This window comes from Glycine max, chromosome 11 (genome assembly GCF_000004515.6).
Source record: "Glycine max cultivar Williams 82 chromosome 11, Glycine_max_v4.0, whole genome shotgun sequence".
In the NCBI taxonomy this organism is placed as follows: domain Eukaryota; kingdom Viridiplantae; phylum Streptophyta; class Magnoliopsida; order Fabales; family Fabaceae; genus Glycine; species Glycine max.
Window position 1 is genome coordinate 8,459,416 of NC_038247.2, and position 20,459 is coordinate 8,479,874.

The 20,459-nt window shown below is 31.2% G+C and overlaps 3 protein-coding genes and 1 long non-coding RNA gene across 4 annotated transcripts; 3 read left to right on the forward strand and 1 right to left on the reverse strand.

The window, feature by feature from the left end:
* The first annotated feature begins 9,660 nt into the window (after window positions 1-9,660).
* Window positions 9,661-12,184, forward strand: LOC100527369 (uncharacterized). Its single transcript, NM_001248166.2, has 6 exons — window positions 9,661-9,874; window positions 10,871-10,967; window positions 11,066-11,181; window positions 11,277-11,519; window positions 11,694-11,788; window positions 11,927-12,184. Exons 1-5 carry the CDS (start codon window positions 9,782-9,784, stop codon window positions 11,781-11,783), a joined length of 639 nt encoding a protein of 212 aa, NP_001235095.1. The 5' UTR covers window positions 9,661-9,781; the 3' UTR covers window positions 11,784-11,788; window positions 11,927-12,184.
* A 1,943-nt stretch (window positions 12,185-14,127) lies between these two features.
* On the forward strand, window positions 14,128-16,276 carry LOC100816970 (uncharacterized). Its single transcript, XM_003537785.5, has 3 exons — window positions 14,128-14,615; window positions 14,692-14,734; window positions 15,930-16,276. Exons 1-3 carry the CDS (start codon window positions 14,349-14,351, stop codon window positions 16,079-16,081), a joined length of 462 nt encoding a protein of 153 aa, XP_003537833.1. The 5' UTR covers window positions 14,128-14,348; the 3' UTR covers window positions 16,082-16,276.
* Window positions 16,277-16,908: 632 nt separating this feature from the next.
* Window positions 16,909-19,874, reverse strand: LOC100818915 (fructose-bisphosphate aldolase 1, chloroplastic). Its single transcript, XM_003537789.5, has 6 exons — window positions 19,456-19,874; window positions 18,622-18,891; window positions 18,153-18,262; window positions 17,925-18,015; window positions 17,508-17,777; window positions 16,909-17,424 (listed from the first exon to the last, which is right to left on the reverse strand). Exons 1-6 carry the CDS (start codon window positions 19,633-19,635, stop codon window positions 17,146-17,148), a joined length of 1,200 nt encoding a protein of 399 aa, XP_003537837.1. The 5' UTR covers window positions 19,636-19,874; the 3' UTR covers window positions 16,909-17,145.
* On the forward strand, window positions 18,161-18,807 carry LOC106795169 (uncharacterized). Its single transcript, XR_001383466.2, has 2 exons — window positions 18,161-18,289; window positions 18,540-18,807. It is a non-coding gene; the product is annotated as an uncharacterized lncRNA (long non-coding RNA).
* Window positions 19,875-20,459: the final 585 nt, after the last annotated feature.

Below are 20,459 nucleotides of genomic sequence, written 5' to 3' on the forward strand. Positions count from 1 at the left end.
CTCATTTTCTATTCAAATATTTAGAAGTTTATGGTAAATTTAAGATATAAATCATTTTGAAAGTTTAAATTTAGGTAAAAAAAAATTGAAATATTTTGTAAGATGGAACATTAGAGTTTATTATAAAATTTTGAGGTTTTTATTTTGAGTGAAATTTGATATTTTGATTGGTAACATTTAAGTAAAGAAAATTGAAAACAAATTTATGCATGGATTCAATTTATGAAGGTTTGAAGGAAAAAATGAGAATTTTAATTATAATACAGTTAATGAAGGGAATGGTTTTACTTAATTTTAAAAGAAAGAGTTTCAATCCATTTGAAAAAATTAAAATCACATATAATCTAAATTTAAATATCAAAATAAAATTAGACTTATTTAAAGCAAACAAATCCTTGTAGGTAATAAAAATAAATAAATTATCTATATATTAACTAGTGTAAATTTATTAAGGATTTTTTATTTATTGGTTAAATAAGATGTTTTCATATATTGTTTTAGATATTCTTACAAATAAAAAAATGCTAGTGTAAATTTCTTTTACTGCATCATTCATTACAATAGCAGAACAAAATTACATTAACAATACACATCTATTGAACAAAAAATAAAAAACAACATTCACATTTCAATGTCAAAGTAGTAGTACATGTTAAAAGATTTTTTAGATTTCAAATGCAAAAAAAGAATCTTATAATTGGGATAAGAGGTGTTAAGTTTTTTATCATCTTAATGTCAAGTTATTTTTTTTACATGGTGATCTTATCTAATTCAAGCATAATTATCTTTTATAAAAAAATATTATTTATAAAAACAAATCCACTTTTTTCATTAATTATTTATCAGTTATTGCCATTTTTTAAAATGATACTTGATATTAATTAAAGTTGTAAATTTCCTTATGTAAAAAACAACATTGATGAGATTTTTAAAAAAAAAAATGAATGATTGTGTATATGTTCGAGGGAATATTCGACCACGTTATAGAATATCACATATTCAAAGTGTTTTAATTATAATGAAGAAATATTAGATTAATTATAATGAAGAAATATTAGATCATGTTCCTGGGTTTATTTGGCCATGGGATAGTAACTAATCAATAGATAATTAGTTGTGATTAGTTGTGATTGAGGGGTGTTTGGTCGTGGTGGAAGGGTTTTGGGCCATATCCCTAGGTATTGTTAATATAGTAAAAGATGTATACCCATTCCTACCATCTCCAAAGAAGGAACCTGTCAAAGAACAACAAATAGTCTCCAGCACACTGGAGGAGAAAATTATCCTAATACTCTTTTGCAGGTACAAAAGCAATGTTGTTTATTTTCTTTTATTTTCACGTGCAAATATGTAAATAGAACTTCATCCGCCTTCCACATTATGATATTCACCTAATAAAACCTTGGTAGGTGCAAATTAGATTATGGGTGTGTTCATTTATTTGTCCTTCACTCCTTCCCATTTTATAAGAAGTCCATCATGAAGATAAATTTGATTGGATTGGCGTTAAGCAGAAAATCAAACACGTCTTCATTAATTTCACAGTTTATTTTAATTTCTATTTTGTAGTGACGTATGTCTAAGCTAGACGAAAAACAATGATCGGTGAACATAACTCCGTATTGTTTGTGACGCGGACAGTGAACTCCTTCAAACTAGCTCTGTCAGAACTTAGAAGTGGAAAACAAGGAAGGATTGGGAGGGGCTTGGTCCTTGTAACGTGCTTCACGTTGTGATCGGAGACAGCTGGAAGAAAGGCAATATATATAAATCAGGACAACTGCTTCCTTTTCTCTGTCACACTAGCTACCAACCTTAGAATTTAATACACTATTTGTTGTTGCCATCCACAAATATCATGAAATATTTATGAACAAATCAACAATGTTATCGAGTACTAGTTAAAATTTACTTAAACAATCGTTTATATATCTATACTAATAATTTATAATAATAGGGTTAAATTAATTTTTCTCCCATAATTCATTATTTAGATTCAATTTGATTTTTTAATTTTTAAAATCAATTTAATTTGATTTTTTTTTCAATTTATTTATCTAATTTTTAAAGTTGATTCATTTTTTTAAAAAAAATATGAATTTTGTGGAAGTTTACATTCTTTTAGTGACGGTTTTAAATTATTATAAAGTGTGATTTTTTACCGACTAAATTAAATTGATTTAAAAAATTAAAATATTAAGTTGAATAAAAAATAAAATAAAATAATTAATTTAACCTACTAATAATAAAGGAAATACCTTTAATTTGGTGTCCACATTTCAATAAAAAAATTGTTTTTAGATAACTTCTTAAATTTTTCAATTTTTTTTCTAACCAACATTAATTTTCTACTATTTTTTATATTGTTAACTTTTTTATTCTCATTTTTTAATTAATTTTAACTTCTGTTTTTATTATTTAAAAAATTTAGAAAGACTCAACTTCTCCTATCATTTATAATGGTTCTCATTGTTTGTCAACATTATAAAAATATTAAATTTAATCTCTATATTTGACAATATTTTTTTAGTCTCTATATAAAATAAATTAACATATATATTTTATTTTGGTTCCTTCACAAAAAAAATACACTTATTATTTATGTTTATGGTAGATTTATTATTTAGTCCCTACAAGTAAGGGGGTATATATATATATACGCGTGTGTGCGTTTTTGTCTATTTTTTGTTTTTTTTTTTTTACTGATACACGTACGGTTACCTATTTCTTTTTTGAGGGATAATTGGTACCAATTAGCCAATAAGACGAGTCAAATAAGTTGGAACTAGAAAACATACCCAAAAAAAATCCTTGTTCCTAAATTATTTTGAGTACCATTTATTCATATTTCCGAGCCAACATTGGACCTCAACAAAGAAGCCATAAGTCTATGACATAGCTTAATTTATAATTGGTTCAACATATATTAACATTATTTTATTATAAACATATTTATATGTATTATATATTATTGTTATAGAATTAAGAATTTGATGAATTTTAATTATTACTATAACTTTTTTTTTTCATGGATTGTGAATCGTGTTTGATTATTATTTTGTCCGTGAGACTAAAAAGTCTTCCAAAACATAAAACAAAAAAATAGTATGAGTTATAATTAGTATGTGGAACCTTTAATAATAATCTTTACGCACATTCTCAATGTACTGAAAAATAGTTTTTTGTTTACTGCTATACTACGTAGTTATTAAACTAATTAACAAAATTGTAAGTAAATAAAAAACATAAATATCCATACAAACAATGCAGTAAATCTATACTATGTAGATTTTTTTACTGTTTTATATTAAAATAATTACCAAAATTTTAAGAAATAATTGTTACACATGTAGATCAATAACTACTCTTTCAAAAGTTATTATTTGTCAAATAGCTAGTTATTTGTTAAAGTTAAATATTTAAATAATTGTTGGAAAAAAAAAACCCTTCTCGTAGGTTTCTGAATCAGTTCTTGCCTATAAATAAAACACTTTGGTAATAATAGTGTTATATTGACCAATGATGATTAAAATAATTTGTGAAAAAAGAAAAATCATGTAAGAAGCAAAATGTAGAGTTTTTTTTCTTCCATATAGTCTCGAAGTGTGGGGCCACATTTTTAATTTAACCCAAGTTTTAATATAGCCCCCCCTCCCAATCACTAGCTACAACATATTCTTTGATTAGTTACAGCAACAAAATAATTTTAGAGGGGTCAAATCCCTTAGTGAACAAATGTTGTAATTTTTTTTTTCATGTCTAGTCTTTTAACTTAGTGAAAGCCCTAGTGACCTAGTCCCTCTTAATTAACATTATCTTGATTACCAGGAAGAAAATATCATACCCTGATTACAGAAACTTTAAATTACGCGTGAGTCTGTTCATTCTTACAAAGTCAATGAAAATCATTACCATTATTTATTTTTCTTTCTAAAAGACGGCTTCAAACCTTCATAATTTTCTTCGTTTCGTGTTTGGAGCTTAAAACATTATTAAACACAGGAAAACAATGGCGTCCCTTTCTGAAAAAGCCATTAATCATGATTACATTGTGCATTTCTTTTCATGTTTCATTCTATGTTAGCTTTTTAATTGTGCGTTTTTTTCATGTTTCAATCTATGTTAGCTTTTTTAGTCCTAAAATAAATCAACGAAGCTTGTGAATGCCATTTGCAGTTAAACTAATTTATTATAACTTGGGTTGCAAGTTTAGAGTTTACGTATGTATAATAAGAACTAAGAACTATTTATTTAGACGCTATAGTACCACTGGTACCTTTTATAATATATTGTTTGCCTTTCTAAAAAAAAAGAACTATTTATTTATCTAAAAAGTATATCTATAAATAAATTTGGCTTTATATTCAAGAATAATTTATATCTTACTGATTTTGATTTTGGATCAAGAATGTACAAGCGATCAAATGACCAACACGGGATTAATCTGATTGGTTGTTGAGAATATATAACTCAATATATATTATTTCAACTATTAAGTTTTGAACTTACTTCTTAGGAAACAGTTATGATGTTCATTTCTCATGTTCCTTGGTTAAATTAGTGATAAAATTAGAGGGACTTCCTCCTCTTGATGAGAGCTATCTTTATTCCTTCTATTTCGGTTCAATTGAGTGATCTTCAATTCCCTCCGCAAATTAAGTCCACCTTTCACTCTATGACAAGGAGACCACAACTACATTTGATTTAACTTAAAAAATGATTCTCTAAGAATTCATTACTATTTGACTTAACATTTTCAATTAACCTCTAATTATTAAATGACATCAAGGGTCCAATCAAGAGCAACCTAAAAATTTGCGGGTTTAAGCCTTTGTGGTAGAGGAAGAAAGAAAGTGATGTCTTCCCCATTTGGTGGCATAATGATGGACCATAGCATGCCACTTATGACGCTATAGGCACATTGTAAAGTGCCAACAAAAGCAGAAAAAACGATACTGAAAAAAGATATCGTACGGTTTGGGATTTGCGGGAAGAGTCAAAGACAACTCTTCCATTTGGGTTTTGGGTAGCACGCGTACCTATGACTGTATGGGCCCTTTGCGTTTTATATATTCTCAATCTCATCTCATCTCATCTCAATTCTCTTCATCCTGTTGAAATCATCAAGCACTCGCAAAATATATATATATATTAGGATAATAGATGATGGATGTCCTTTGATCCATTCAATCAATATTAATCTAATATGGTTGGGTTCATCAATATTCATACCAAAACCCGCAATTTCCTTCAAATTCATTTTTTTAATGTACAAGATGAAAAGGTAAGGGTTAATTAGTCACTGAATTCAATTAAATTACTTCCTTGTAATCTTAATTAACTCTTTCTTTCTTTACATATTTACTAAGAAAAGTTAAAGTCAGTTTACTCAAGATTTTCCTGCCATCCTTTTTTTTTTTTCACATATTCTTTTTATATATTTCATATATTATTTTTGTCCTAATCTTTTACTTTTAAATCTTGATTAATTTGAAGTTGGACTGGAAAGTAAATAAAATCTAATAAAAAAATATTTTTTTTAATGATTGAACTTAAGTAATATTTAAATAATTCAATGCATTAACCAACACTTGATTTTTATATTTTTCATGTATAATCTATAATGTGTGTGTTATAATATTATTTATAGTTAATAAAAATAAAAATTAAGAAATAGTAGCAAAATAACACTTTATTTTTATACACATGAAATGATTTAATAAAACTATTATCTTGTTATTTATATAAAATGATAATAATATCTTTATTTATTATCTTACCTACACCCAACTCTGTTATTACCAATTTACCAAAATAATGGTTAAGAATATTAAAATCCCCCCAAATAAATTTAGAAAATGAAAAGTTAGAAAGATAGAGGGAAGAAGAGCAAAATGGAAGAGGTTAAGGAGAGATAATTGTGAAAGGTTTTGAAATTGATAATAATCATCATGTTGATAATAAATTTTATTTTAAAGTGATATAAAAATATAAAAAAAAAGATTTAATGAAATATATCACCACAATAAAACTTGTCAAGTAATAATTTGAATTAACAATAGATATTTAAAAAAAAAATACATATAGTCTTTTGCGGGGTCCTAAAATAATTGGAAGCTTTAAACGATCATTTGCATAAAATTAGTCATGACCCTATGTATAATCTACAATTTTTATATAAATAGTTTAATTTCTGTTAGATAAATATTAATCTAATAAAAACCATTATAACACTTACTAATACTAGCTTTGTCCCTTAATAAATGATACTACTATTTTGTTATTGTACTGTAATGAATTTCTTTTGTTTCAATAAATTACTCCAAAGTTTACCAATGATGGCAGTGAAGTTAATCTTTAAGCTGCTGATGAGAAGTTCGTAACTTACACTTTACTTGAGCACATGCAAAAAGTGTTAACAGGCTGATGTAGAACAAAAACTTGGATTAAAGTCCAAAGAGGCTGACTTTAATAAAGACTGAGTTGCATGTGTTTTTGTGCTTTGTTCATGTTTTTCTCAGATGCAGGCTTTTCTCCTACATTATTATCTTTGATGTCCAACTCCAAGTTCGTTGCAACATTCAGCAATTGCTCTGCTCCCCTCCTAATTTCTTTTAGATCTTGGAATCTAATTCAGTCTCAGGCTTTGGAGTAAAGTGAGACGCAGAACATCTTCCTTTCAACTTTATAGCTGGTTTGATTTAAAAAAGAATAAACCGATAGAAAGACTTTAAATATTGCTCTAGTTACTTGCTATCTTTTTTTCGTTGGTAAATAATTACTTGTTATCTAAAGATCAATAAACTTTGCAGCTAGTTCTTTATTTTATAAATATTCTTTTGTCAAGTTGAGCACTCGAGCTTAGTATGTTTCTAAGCCAGAAAGACAACACACTCTTGACATAATACATATGGATAGTGTCATCCTTGTGTATATAGATTATATGTCCAGACCTAATTTTCGATTGGACTAATTTTATTTGTGAACCCAACTTAGTCTTGAATCAACTGAATACTAATCTAAAATTGATCTAGCTTGAAATTTAGACAAAACATACACATTTGAATTGTATAATATGAGAAAAAAAATTAAAATCAAGGAATGTTTAGTAATATATATATATATATATATATATATATATCTTTCTAAACAAATTATATCGATATAAAAAATATTACATAATGCAAAAAAAGGTCAACAAGTGAAATATCTTAACACTAGTTTTTGGAAGAAAAAAATTATAACGGTTTATATATTATAAGCACTACAAATCAAGTGTGTTTAACCTGTCTTCCCAGTTCCCGCTTCATCAAATTTGCTAAATTCTTAACTAGATGACTTCATAATTATTAGCATTATTAATGTGATTTAAAACTGAGCACTTTGTGACAATTTTCTAGCAAATTACACTTGATTCAACGAGAGCATAAAGAAAAGAGCCAGAAATCACAGTTGGAGGTTAAAGAAAAGAATATCGACTTCGAGTATATCACTTATTTATCACGAATCAGGTTGTAAAAGTGCTATGAAAATTTTATTAACTAATCTGGTAAATTACAGTAATATGACCTTATACCCAAGATGCAAACTCACGCATCGCTGATTCCTTTTTCATTTTCCCCCGTAGGTTTTAGCATTTTCCATTCCTTTCTAATTAAAGAAATATTTTTCAGACTTTTTTTTTCAAAGTCTCTATTTTTATTCCAACTTCCAAAATGTACTTATCCATGTGTAGCTTCGGGTCATATGTAACTTGCTCGTTTTTTGCCTCGTTCATTAGAAACCAGCCTCAAATGAGGGCATTTGTTTGCTACACCTTCCATTTTGCATTTTGCACCTCCTAAAAGACTCTAACGGATAAAAATACTTCTTTTATCAGGTACTCCTATTCGAGAATGGTTATTCTGAAATACGAAAAATTATATTTTGTATTCCAAAATAGGATCTTATTCCGAAATAACCGTTCTGGAATAGGCGACAGGATCCTGACCCATTTTTAATCCGCCTTTACAAAGCTTTTGATCTCGTTTCGCTTTTGATTTTGCCCCCTAAAAATGGTCACATAAACCAGATAATGACGCCGGAGAAGCAGATATTGCTGGGGCTTTTGCTTGCGAAGCATGTTTCATTAGAATCAGATGCAAACACGAGCACAAACACAACAACCTCTCTCACGGTGGAGGATCGGACCTTGTTGGTAAAAGAGGCGGTGGCACAAGGATTGAAGGGGGAGAGGAGGTGCTAGGGATAAGGATATTTTTTACCATTTGAGACTTTTTGAACAAGAAACAAATGCCCTGATATGGTTGTACATAGAATACAGTTGTTATTGTAAGCCCATATACAAGTATTTTGGGCCATTAAAAATAGGCAATGACCCAAGAATGTAGAAAAGTAAAGGTGCGACAGTAGAATAGAAGCTGACACGAGAATAAGAGTATGAGATTCGATTTGGTGGTGCTTTCACGATGTAATCAATCTTAACCCACATTTTTGGAGTTTTGCTTCGGTTAATTTGCCATTTTCTTCACGGACAAACGATAATAGCAAGCCACCACGAGCACAGGCTGGTAGTTATACAACATGTGGCTGTGAATGGATGAACGGTTACTTTCATATTACTACTCACCTTCGAATCTTTGTGGTTCCAGCATGCTCTATCATCTACTTTTGTTGAGTTCAATCATCCTGTGTTTGTGTGTCTATATATTGGAAAAACTTAGTTTTGAATGCTAGCTAATTGTTTGGAAAGCCTAATAGTTAAAATTTAAATCAAGCAAACACTTAATTGTATCATTTAGATTATTTTACATGACAAATTATACATTACATGATTTTTGTTTTTTGTTTTAGTAATTAATGTACAATGTATGATATTAGTAATTAGTAGTGTTTTAATTTTAAACGTGGAAGCTACGTGACCGAGCAAAGGATCAGAGTGGGCCCGGGTAGCAGCCATGGTTCATGGTCATCTGTTGCCACTTGCCACATTGAAAAAAAAAAAAAGTTACCACTTGCCACGACTATCTTGGATAAAAAGGTTTTATCTAAACCAAATTTGTTTTTTCACACTAATATTTGTGCAAAGTTTTTTTTTAATGGGGTTGCGTTAAGTATCTAATTTTCTGGGTGATTATTTTTTATTAAAAATTTTGATTCATTTTGTTGATGATTAATTTTTTCTATTCTTATATCAAATTTTAGTGAAAGAAATTTAGTAAAAAAATTATTAAATGTAATTAGTAGAATTAAATAATATTTTCTTTAATTGTTTTACACTATTACTCGTTTCTTAAGAAAATGGACTAGGTGGAATATTAACTAACATTTTTAAGTAGCACAAAAATTAATTAATTTTACTTGTACTTTAGGCTTAAAAGAGTTTTGATTACTATATACATGTTGATTTTTTCACTGTATAAATATACATAATAAATAATTTAATTAGAATATATTTTTAAGTCATCATAATATTAATATCTAATATATGATGGGTAATATTTTGTAATTATAATTTTTCATCCGAAAGTGCATAAACTAATAATAAATTTATTCACTTTTATGAGATAACAATTAATATCAATAAATTTATTCATTTATTTATTTCTCTGCTTTACTTTCGAGTATTTTTCAACTTTGCATTCGTCTAGTTGTGGAATCCTTCTTAATAGTACTGTTTTAGAATTGCTAAGATGAAGTCAAGTTTTGAAGAATTGAAGAAGAAGAAGAAGAAAGGCGAAGGAGAGCATTCGAAGGCATAAACATAAAGAAATTGAAGATAATGCGAACCCTTTGCGACGTATGCGAGAGCGCCGCTGCCATTCTCTTCTGCGCCGCTGATGAGGCCGCTCTCTGCTCCGCTTGTGACCACAAGGTTGCTGCTTTCTTCACTCTTTCAATTTTACTTCTTTTTTCATCTATAATTCAATGCTTTGAAGAATTATTTACACTTTTCCCTGCTTTATTGAATTTTATTTTACTTTTTATAAAGTGTGTTCAAAGGAGCAACAAATGATGCCAAATTCTGCTTGAATATTATTGTTTCACTTCAATTTTGGTGTTGGATCTCATAAGTAAGCAGTGTGCTCACTCATTCACAATTTTTTTCTCAGATTTTCATGTTGTTTTTAATTTGCATTTACTTCCAGTTTAGATATTGCTTGCTGTTGATGTAATTTTCTTACCTTCTTTGAGTACGACCAAAATGAACGAGTTTCTTTTTAAGCGGATTAACAAATTTGCTACTATTATGTTTCATTAATTATATTATATGGCCTTGTTTGAGTAAACATCAATTTGTACACCTAACTTTTATAGAAGCTCTTTCATTTAACTTCTCCAAAAGCTTAAGTGCATAAGTTGATTTTAGCTTATATTGTGAGAAATTCAACTCATTTTACCTTCTTATTGTCTTTTCCTGTAAGTGTTTACGGACAAGTTTATCTAAACAGGGCCTATATCTTTTAAGATGTTCTTTTACACCATTGGATTTTAAATGCCTTTGAATTATTATTGCATGGAATCTTCATATGGAGATTGATTCACTTAATCAAAAGAGTTGGAATTGGGACTCACTTGAAAATGGCACAAGAATATAAGTAGCCAAGCCGGCGAATGAAATGATATTTTGCACCAGCCATCTGTACATACTTTCCTTGCAAATCTTTTTATGTTAAGTGATGCATCCTACATGTGAATTTTATATTTTGGATTGGATGGGGTAATAATTACTAATACTCACTTATTTATGCCTTTTGACATGTGTTTCTGGTAACGACATTCATGTATAATTTAATGGAAGTACCATACATTTGCATGTAATTTTTTTTCTCTGACAGCATCGTGTTTGTGGTTTGCATTGGAGCTACAGATCCATATGTGTAACAAACTTGCTAGTAGGCATGTTCGAGTTGGCCTTGCTGACCCCACTGATGTTCCACGCTGTGACATATGTGAAAATGCACCTGGTACTGAAGGGTATTCATATCTTTTTTGCAAGATTGTGCATTCTAAACTATATAGAAGTTGAACCTTTGTCCCTTGTCATGGAAATTTGTATGTGTAGCTTTCTTTTACTGTGAGATAGATGGTAGTTCGCTGTGTCTGCAATGTGATATGATTGTGCATGTTGGTGGTAAAAGAACCCATGGAAGATATCTTCTATTGAGGCAAAGAGCTCAGGTATGTTTTAGGCTGCAATGAATTATCAAGCTTTCTAGCTTCTGAATAGATATTTTGAAGTTTATTTATCTTCGTTTTGGACTTTTTTATGTCAGTTTCCAGGTGATAAACCTGCCCAAATGGAAGAACTAGAGCTGCAACCTATGGATCAAAATGAATCGAGAAGGGATGAAAGTCAGTCACTCAAGCTAAAAACAAGAGATAGTCAGCAGAATCACAGTGTCTCACCTTTTCCAAGGCAAGAAAATAATATTGATGGTCATGGAAAAATGGATAAAAAGTTAATTGATCTTAATACCAGGCCACTGCGGTTAAATGGATCAGCACCAAACAACCAGGTAATTTTTTTTTTCTCGTTTTCCATATTGATTTGAGTTCTTGATTTGTGGGCTGTTTTGTAATATGCATTTCATAACCCTTGAATTTAATTGGTTTTCTTAAGCGCTCAGAAACTACAAAAGTTGTGACACTTGATTTAGTTGTTGAATTAACATATAGTCTGTTTTTTTAAGGAACAATGCATGGATATTTTAAGAGGCAATAATCATGAATCTGCCAGTGTGCCACCAGTAGAATCCTTCAAACAAGAGTCTGAGAAGTAACAAAGGTACAACATATAGGGTGTGCCAGTGTGGGCAGAGGCTACAGAAATATTATGTTTACTCAAATTTCTTTTACACTGTTGACCTTGTTTATGTGAATCTTGTTTTTTTTTTTGCTTAAAATTTGAATTGTTTGGCTGCAGACCTAATTAATGACGGAAAATAGTTGCTTTCATATGGATGAGCTGCATAAACAAGGTTACTACTGCATAAATTCGAGGGTATAACATAAATTGTTGTCCAGGATATACCACGTTCCTTAAAGCAGCTTATGTCCAATGCATCCTTAATATTTTGGTTTTCCTAGTCTGACAGCAGAGGAACTGTTGGTTTTAATACAAACTTTATGATATTTTATTACATGTCTATATATATATGATTCAACCTTCAAATTGTTGAAATCTGCTGCCTTCAGTTTCTGTACTATCTTAAAAGGGACGGAATGCTAATGCATCGGTTAAAGTAAAGACTATTTATGGCCCCCCGTAGAAGAGGAACCCTCATATTACTCTCCAAAGTCCAAACCCTTGCACCCAGCTAACCGGCCCAAACAATTAAAAATGTTCATTTTAAAATTAGGGCTATCAAACTGTCATGATTAATCATTCTCTAATATAATTTAACAACGTGTAATGTTTGAATTATCCCAAATTTCAAAGAAATGTTTCAATTTTTAGGTTTAGGGGTTACCAAGTATCTTGGCCAACTAATCCGCAAAGATAGGATTAACAAAGTGTGTTCTTATATACTTGATTCATCTCATTTTTATTTGAAAAAAATAATATTGTATTTGGGTATTATCAGTCCTTTATAGCCAGCCAACTAAACTATTTCCAAAATATAGGATTAACAAAGTATGAAGCTTCTCTAAACAAAACAACTAAGTATCTTGAATTAATTTCATTTTGTTTTTTTCTAAAAACCGCATATCTTTAATGTTAATCTAGCAATTATTACCCGTTTGGTTTTATTGTTTAGGGTTTATTATTAATTTATATTAAACGTTTTATAATAAAACATTAATATATTATATAAATAAAATTGTAAAATATAACAAGAATTTGATTGAATAGAAGTGTTAGTAATACATTTTTAACAAAAGAATATTTTGAGTTATTTTTATAAATAAAATATTAATATGGGTATTTTTTAAATAGTTTAATAGGTAGGTTTAAGGAGAATATGACACTTTGAATTTATTGGTCAAAAATATAATTTTGACTGATTAATGGTCAAAAGGAACTCATGTTGATGAATTATTTTAACAGAAATTCATATTAGTATTTTATTTATAAAAAATGATCCAAAATGGTCAATCATTCCATTTTTAGCACATTTTTTTCTACACACTTTTATTAGTTGAAATTTAAAAGCACAAAATTTGATAGGCTTTGCTTCTTATGTAATGAGTTTCATTCATCATTAGAGAGTATCCAAATAAAGTTAGAGACTATGTTATTAACATTTATCTTTAATTAAAATACAGACTTAAATATAATTTTCGTCTTCTTATTTTATTTCATCTGTAACTTTAATCCTTCAATTTTTAAAATAGAGACATTTGATCCTCATATTTTAGAACATTCACAATTTTGATAATTTTATTTTAAAATAGAGACATTTGATTTTTTTAATTTTAAAAAATTCACATAGGCAAAATAGAGAATTATGCCAAAATTATGAATTTTTAAAAAATAGAAAGACCAAATTTCTATATTTTAAAATAGGAGGACCAAAATTATGAATTTTTTAAAATAAAAAATTAAATGTCTTTATTTCTAAATGAAGGAACAAAGTTATAAATTGAATAAAATTTGAGAACTAAAATTATATTTAAGTTTAAAATATACTAATACCACAAGAGATTTTTACACTATTATATTACTAATGTATGAAAAATTATTTATTTTTGTAATATTTACATTAAAAATCATATCTAAAATAATTTTAATTAGTTGATGATGTTAACATCTTTATAATAATAAATATATCAAAATTAAACTCATGTTATATAAAAGGACCTTGTAAGTACTAGCTTTGCTCATTTATATAATAAACAATTGGAAATATCGTTTGGTCGTAACTATGAGAAATACTGTATCACTTTCTAATTTTTTTATATTTACTCATTTATAATAAAAGTATATGTATTTACTATTTATTATGTATTAATCATTTAAGTCATATTCAATTATGCATGGGTGAAAAATATAATTTCTTAAATTAGGAATTATATCATTAAATATAAGTATAACTGCCAATTAAATTATTTAATTTCGTGAGTATTATTTAAATAAATTTTAAATTTATATTATTTAAATTAACTAATTTAACCTTTGGTCTTGATCAAAGTAGGTCTACTTTTTTGCTGGCATTTCTGGTCTATTTGGTTACGATGGAATATCAATTCCACCATAGTTTAGGTTCGAACGCCGTTGCCAAAAAATAGATACTTGTTTCTTATTCACGTAGTATTTTAATACTTAGTCAAACACGATAGCATGAACCCAAAATTTTTGACAATTGTTTCTCAACAAGAGAGATTTTGATTTTAGCAGAAAAGCAATGGCAAGTGCGTTGGGTAGCAGAGTTGAATCTGTTCGAAACTCTCACTTACTAAGCTTTTCGCTCAACTCCATTAGATCCTTGAGTTCTTCTTCTTCATCCGCCGTTTCTTCTGCTCAGAACCCTAAGACTAAGAAATCGAAGCGAAGAAAGAAGAACTTGTTCGATGTGGCTCAGTTCTTACCTAACTGGGGAATCGGCTACCACATGGCCAAGACTCACTGGAATGAAGTTTCTTACGAAATCACTAAAATCAATCTCTACAAGGTGATGCCGATTTATTCCTCCGCATTTCTCACTTCTCATGAGTAGACTCTCATTCTTATTTCATTTTATTTTACAGGATGGAAGACATGGAAAAGCATGGGGGGTTGCTTTTAAAAATGGTTAGTTAGTGTATTGGAATTGTTTTGACTTTTGATTATTCTGTTTGTTGAAGGTACTGGTAATCATGCTGCACTGCTATTCTTCAATGAGATTGTCGGCTAGGCTAATAATGCCTTTTTGAATTCTTACATTGCCCATATTGGATAATCAATCTATTATAAACTCTTAACAAATTGAATGATAAGTGCATATTTTTTCATAATCAATAAATATTTAGGTTTGTGAAAGTGTAGGGAGTTTCTTATTGAGGACTAATGGAGGTGTGTGTTTGAGTTTCATCTGATTGGGCAAGCTTCATTGCCTTTTCGAGTTGCAAATTAAAACAGGTGTGCTTCTGTCAATTACTATATACATTATACAATGACATGGACAGTAGAATAGTTCATTGACTTTCCATGCTTGTCTCCATTTCCGAGCAATGTTGCTTGTCAGAGTTTCTGATAATACCATGCTGCTTATGGATTCTCACATGGGAATTTGTAGTTTTTACTTGAGTTGGTTTATGCAGTCACTTAGGAGGTTCTGTTGGAGTTATTTATTGCTCAATTTAGCCTACATGGTTGTCCTGCTGGGCATAATGCCAAATTGATTCTTTAATATGCGGGCCCCTTGTCTTAATCTACTTTAATCAAAACTTTTCCTTTAGATTTTCTGTCACTATTTGGATGCCAAAAAATTCAACTAGTTCTCCATTTCATCTATTCTGACAGCTACTTAAAACAAGAATTGTAAATATATTTTTATGAATTTTGATACAAGTGTTGGTAGTATTTCTAATGCTAATATTTCGAAAGGAACAAGTCTAACATTGCCTAGGTCAAGATCCCTTGAAGAGTGTTTTAACACTTATTTTTGGCTTGTAAGAACTTGCAGAGGATTGAGCTTGTGTGCACTCCATTACATTTGCACCCGTCTCAGTGTTAACTTTCTCTGTTTTTTTCATTCATGTCCCATATCAAATTAATTATGATCTGTTATAAATCTCATAATTATTGCTTATATGACAATTTTGTTTCTCTTTCTGTTGCTTGGTAGAACTTGGAAGCTTTATTTGATAAATTCTCAATGTGAATATTGTGTGAAGCATAATGTACCAAAAACAAAGTGTATATTGTATGAAGCATTGTGTGAATACTGAAGCATTTTTTAGTACTTGTTTTCTGACTTGACTTGATATCATTCAACCTATTGCAGGCTTGCCATTAGCAGATGCTCCAAAAAAAATTAGTGGAGTTCACAAGCGCTGTTGGAGATACCTACCAAATGTAGTAAAAGAATTAGAAAGTTCAACAAACTTAATGAGTTCCGCAGACAGTGACTTTGGGTTTTTAGGTCATCGACATTAGCCCGTCCATGTCTTTTCAATTTGGCTTAGTTGTTTTCGATAATGGTATCGTTTCTTAGTAGATCATGTAATATTCCTTACGCATTCATGCAAGGTGCTTAATTAAGTTTCTTTCTTTTTGATTTTTAATTAGATAAATGAACTCTCGACCATGCAACGTGCTTTGAGGGAATAATCTGGGTGGATTTGGTTCTTACTTTCTTTGTGTTTGTCTTTGGCCTATTTTATATCCATCCTAGTAAATAACTAAAACTATATATTTAACAGGTTAGTTATTAGTTGGTGTTTTGATTGTAGGTGTGGACTTTGTGCGAACACAATTTGCTATCCATATCTTTCAGTGATGCTCATTTAAATTCATCTACGTACATGATCAAAAGTGCTTCTGTGAAGCTATTAGAATTGGATTAGCCACGAAGGATGGAGATAATTTGCATAAGATGATATGGTTAAATTTGATCAAGTGACTATACATGCTAGCACATGAAGAAAAAATAGTGACACCTTGACTTCATAATAAGCTGAACCTTCAGTGCTTCGTTAATCAGTTTCAGTTCACCCGATATGGGTTCACTAATGCAACAGACACAAGGCCAACACAAGTCTTGTACTCTTGTCCTAATTGGGTGTGAGTTGGGTAGTAAAAATATATGTACCAGTGATTGTCATAACAAATAAATAACGACGACATACAATTGTCTTGGAAGAGCTTCTCAGCAATACCAAATTCAACCAGCAAATAGTGCAATGGATCATGCCGCTATATTCCTCCCACAGATCATTTAACGGGTTTTTTCAATTTCCACACATTTTTAATGGGTTTTTTCATTGATTGCCGAGATTCAACCATGTTATATTGAGACAATCAATCAAGTACACAACTCACAGCAAAAAGGTTTATAAGCTGTAAAGGTACATGTAACCATAAACAAAAATAGTCTCCAAGACTATAAAAACATTACATTTTAGACAAATTAGTCTTCTTCCACTTCATCCTCCGTCAACACCTACTACAACTGCTGGTGTTGCTGCTGCCTAACATGTATCATATTCACTACAAACATCTTAGTAGGAGTAGCCTTTGACGAACAACTCCTTCTTGGCTTCCTCAGATTCACCCTCACCGGTGTACTTCCCAAGCTGGGCGAGCGAGTTGGACTTGGCACGGAAAAGAAGTGCATCTTGTGCCGCCTTCACATTCTCTGGGCGGCCTCCCCATGTCTTCAAGGCAGTGTTTTGGAGGGCTCTGGCATACGAGAACGACACGTGCCACGGGTTTGGAGATTGGTTCATGGCATTCAAGTTGAGGGTAGCTTCAACCTCAGACTGTCCACCAGACAAAAACTGCATAGCACAGGATTGGTTAATTAGCACATGAAAGGGAGGGAAGTTAGGAATGCAAAGAATGATGATGCATTTGGCATTACCATAATTCCAGGGACAGCAGGGGGAATTCTCCTGTGAAGGAGCTTGAGGGTGTAATCAGCAACTGTCTGAGGACTGGCCTTGTCCTTGGACTCAGCTCCAGGTGTAACCATGCTAGGCTTAAGAAGAATACCCTCAAAAAGGACATTGTTCTCAGCAAGGTAGAAGAAAACCTCTGCCCAGACCTTTTTTGCTACTTCAAAAGTTCTGTCAATACCATGCTCCCCATCAAGCAAGATCTCTGGCTCCACAATTGGGACCAATCCATTGTCCTAAAACAACCATTAGATGAAAACATTAGAAATTTATAGATCCTCTTCCTAGGTTTATATAAAAAAAGTATCCTACCTCACATCATCTATAAATAGAAGTGTAACAAAAAATGAAATTATTAATATAACTTGAGTGGTATTTCTCACCTGAGCAATTGCGGCATAGCGAGCCAGACCCCAGGCTGCTTCCTTAACTGCCAGAGCAGAGGGACCGTTGGGGATGCTCACAACAGTACGCCTGATATGGAATTGGGGATTGGTATAATATGATGAAAAAGATGAGCAAGATGTACAGCACAAGAAAAGGAGGGCATGGAATTATGAAAATGATTTTGCTGCCACCACCACCACAAAGGGGGGGAAATTAGCACTCACCATTTGGCGAAACGGGCACCTTGCTGGTAGTATGCAGCCGAGCGAGAGGCAAGACCATCAAGACCTTGGCACCATGACTCATCGTTGGAACCAGCAAGGGGTACCAAACCCTGTTGTTCACGGCACATAAACCACGCGTTAGTGCATACAATGCCATACATATTCAAATTCTCCCTTTTGAGTTTAACTTCAAAATTTTCACTATTATAGACTACAAAAAGCTAATCTCCAGTATGTTACAACTAACTAGTGTTTATGTGAGGCATGTGACATCTTTCCATATGGCCACTCTAACAAATATCTGGATGATTGATAGTACAATTAAACATAAGTACATATCATATTGGCATCAAAACTAGTGCTTATTCTTTTCCATTATTATTTCAGGCAAGGCACAGACTGAAATGGCATTTAACTACATAGAAAGGAAAGGGAAGGATAGGGTGATTCCAAAATCCAAAAGGCTTACCTTGTCGACTTTAATACCGGGAACAATGTTTTGCTCGAGGAGCACGTCAACAATCTTCCTGCCATCAGTTGTGGATTGGTAGAGAGTTTCCTCAAAGAGAATGGCACCAGAGATGTACTGACCAAGTCCTGGAACTGTCACAAGGAGGGTACGGTACGCCTGGCGGTTAGCTTCAGTGTTCTCTAGCCCAATTGAAGCCAAACGCTTCCCACAGGTAGCATTGGACTCATCCATGGCCAAAATACCCCTCCCTGGTGAAGCCACTGTTTTCTGTTTCCACACAAACAAGCAAGAAAACACACAGCAAAATATTATTGCATCAACAATGTGAAAACCATTACTTAGGGGACAAACAAGGACAGCTGCAAAGATTTATTTGGCTTCTTAGATAAAGAGAAACATACTTCAGCAAATAAAGTGTGTATAATTGCTGGTTAGAAAATTTTCATAATCACTATACTTATGCATGTATTTAATCATAATCTCAATTGTGACAATTATAACTACACTTTATCCACTAAATTCCTACAAAGCCAGTGTGAAAACAAAAATAACTCAGCAGCGCGAAGAAAATGGATTATGGGTGTGAAATGAATAGTTCAATTAAGTTTTGTTACAAGATGCTTTTAATATTTGAATCTTAAAAACTTTTCCATTAGTACTTGAGAAGCTAAATTGAACATATTCAGTTTCTCTATAAGCTAAAATGAACTTATGCTTCTTGTTAACTTTTGAAGAAGTTAAATGAGAAAGGCTGATATATAAAAGTTAAGTGCATAAGTTAATTTTAGTTTATGCGAGAGAATAGGAAGTTGTTTATTATTATTATCATACCGCGGTCTTAACGAGCTCATCAGCATAGGAACCAGCTCTGATTGTGAGGCCTGATGGGGTGGTGGGGTTGCATCTCACAACTGATGCAGCAGAAGGTTGGCGAAGTGTTTGTCCCTTCACCCACTCAGACTTGTCAAGAACAAGTGAAGACTTGAGAAGAGATGCTGATGCAGAGGCCATTGTTCACTGCAGGTGTTAGGCACTTAGCACTACTTCAATATCTTATCTCCTACAGCAACCTTTGTAGTTGTATGCACCTCTTTACTACACATTCACAGCTTTCACTTCATTTATAGTTCTCAAGTGATGTCTCGTTTGAGGCTGCTGTGAGCTAACCTATCCTCACTTGACATGTGGACGATGATAACTTCAGCCTTCTTCCTTCCTTCCCATTCTCCTTTGCCATTTATTTCGTGGTTCAAATGGATGGATTTTTTCAAGCCTCGTAAAAATTACTTGGAAAATAGAAAAAAATAAAACAGAGATATTTTTTTTCCCAAGTCGTGACAAATGTATTACATGCACCAAAAAGGGTACCAATTATTGTTGTCTGTAGAGGGAAGGAAACGATCAAAGAAGTATGAGGTTATAATTTACATTGCTGATTAACTGTTTTGTCTCCTTGTTACTGATTTATGGTCTTGGTTCAATGATAAGATGTTGTCAAAAGTGGATGAACAATCAGTATGACCAATTTATTCAGAGGGTACTTTAAGCTTCCTTGTTAAATTCTATTTAGCGTATTATTTATGTTTCGTATTTCTTAACAGTGTAATACATTGATCTTTCCCTTTCTCATGAATTTATGAGAATACCATGATATAGGAATCAAATTAAATTGATTGAATAACACCTGCTGTTGCTTGAATTTTGCATCCACTAAGTGGGATATTAAGCACACGCTTTATGTTTTGTGCAGCTCAACCTATCACCTATAATATGAAGCGAAACTGGATCTAGGAACCGTTGAAAGAAAAAATTAATCAGGGTCATCTATAGTTTTG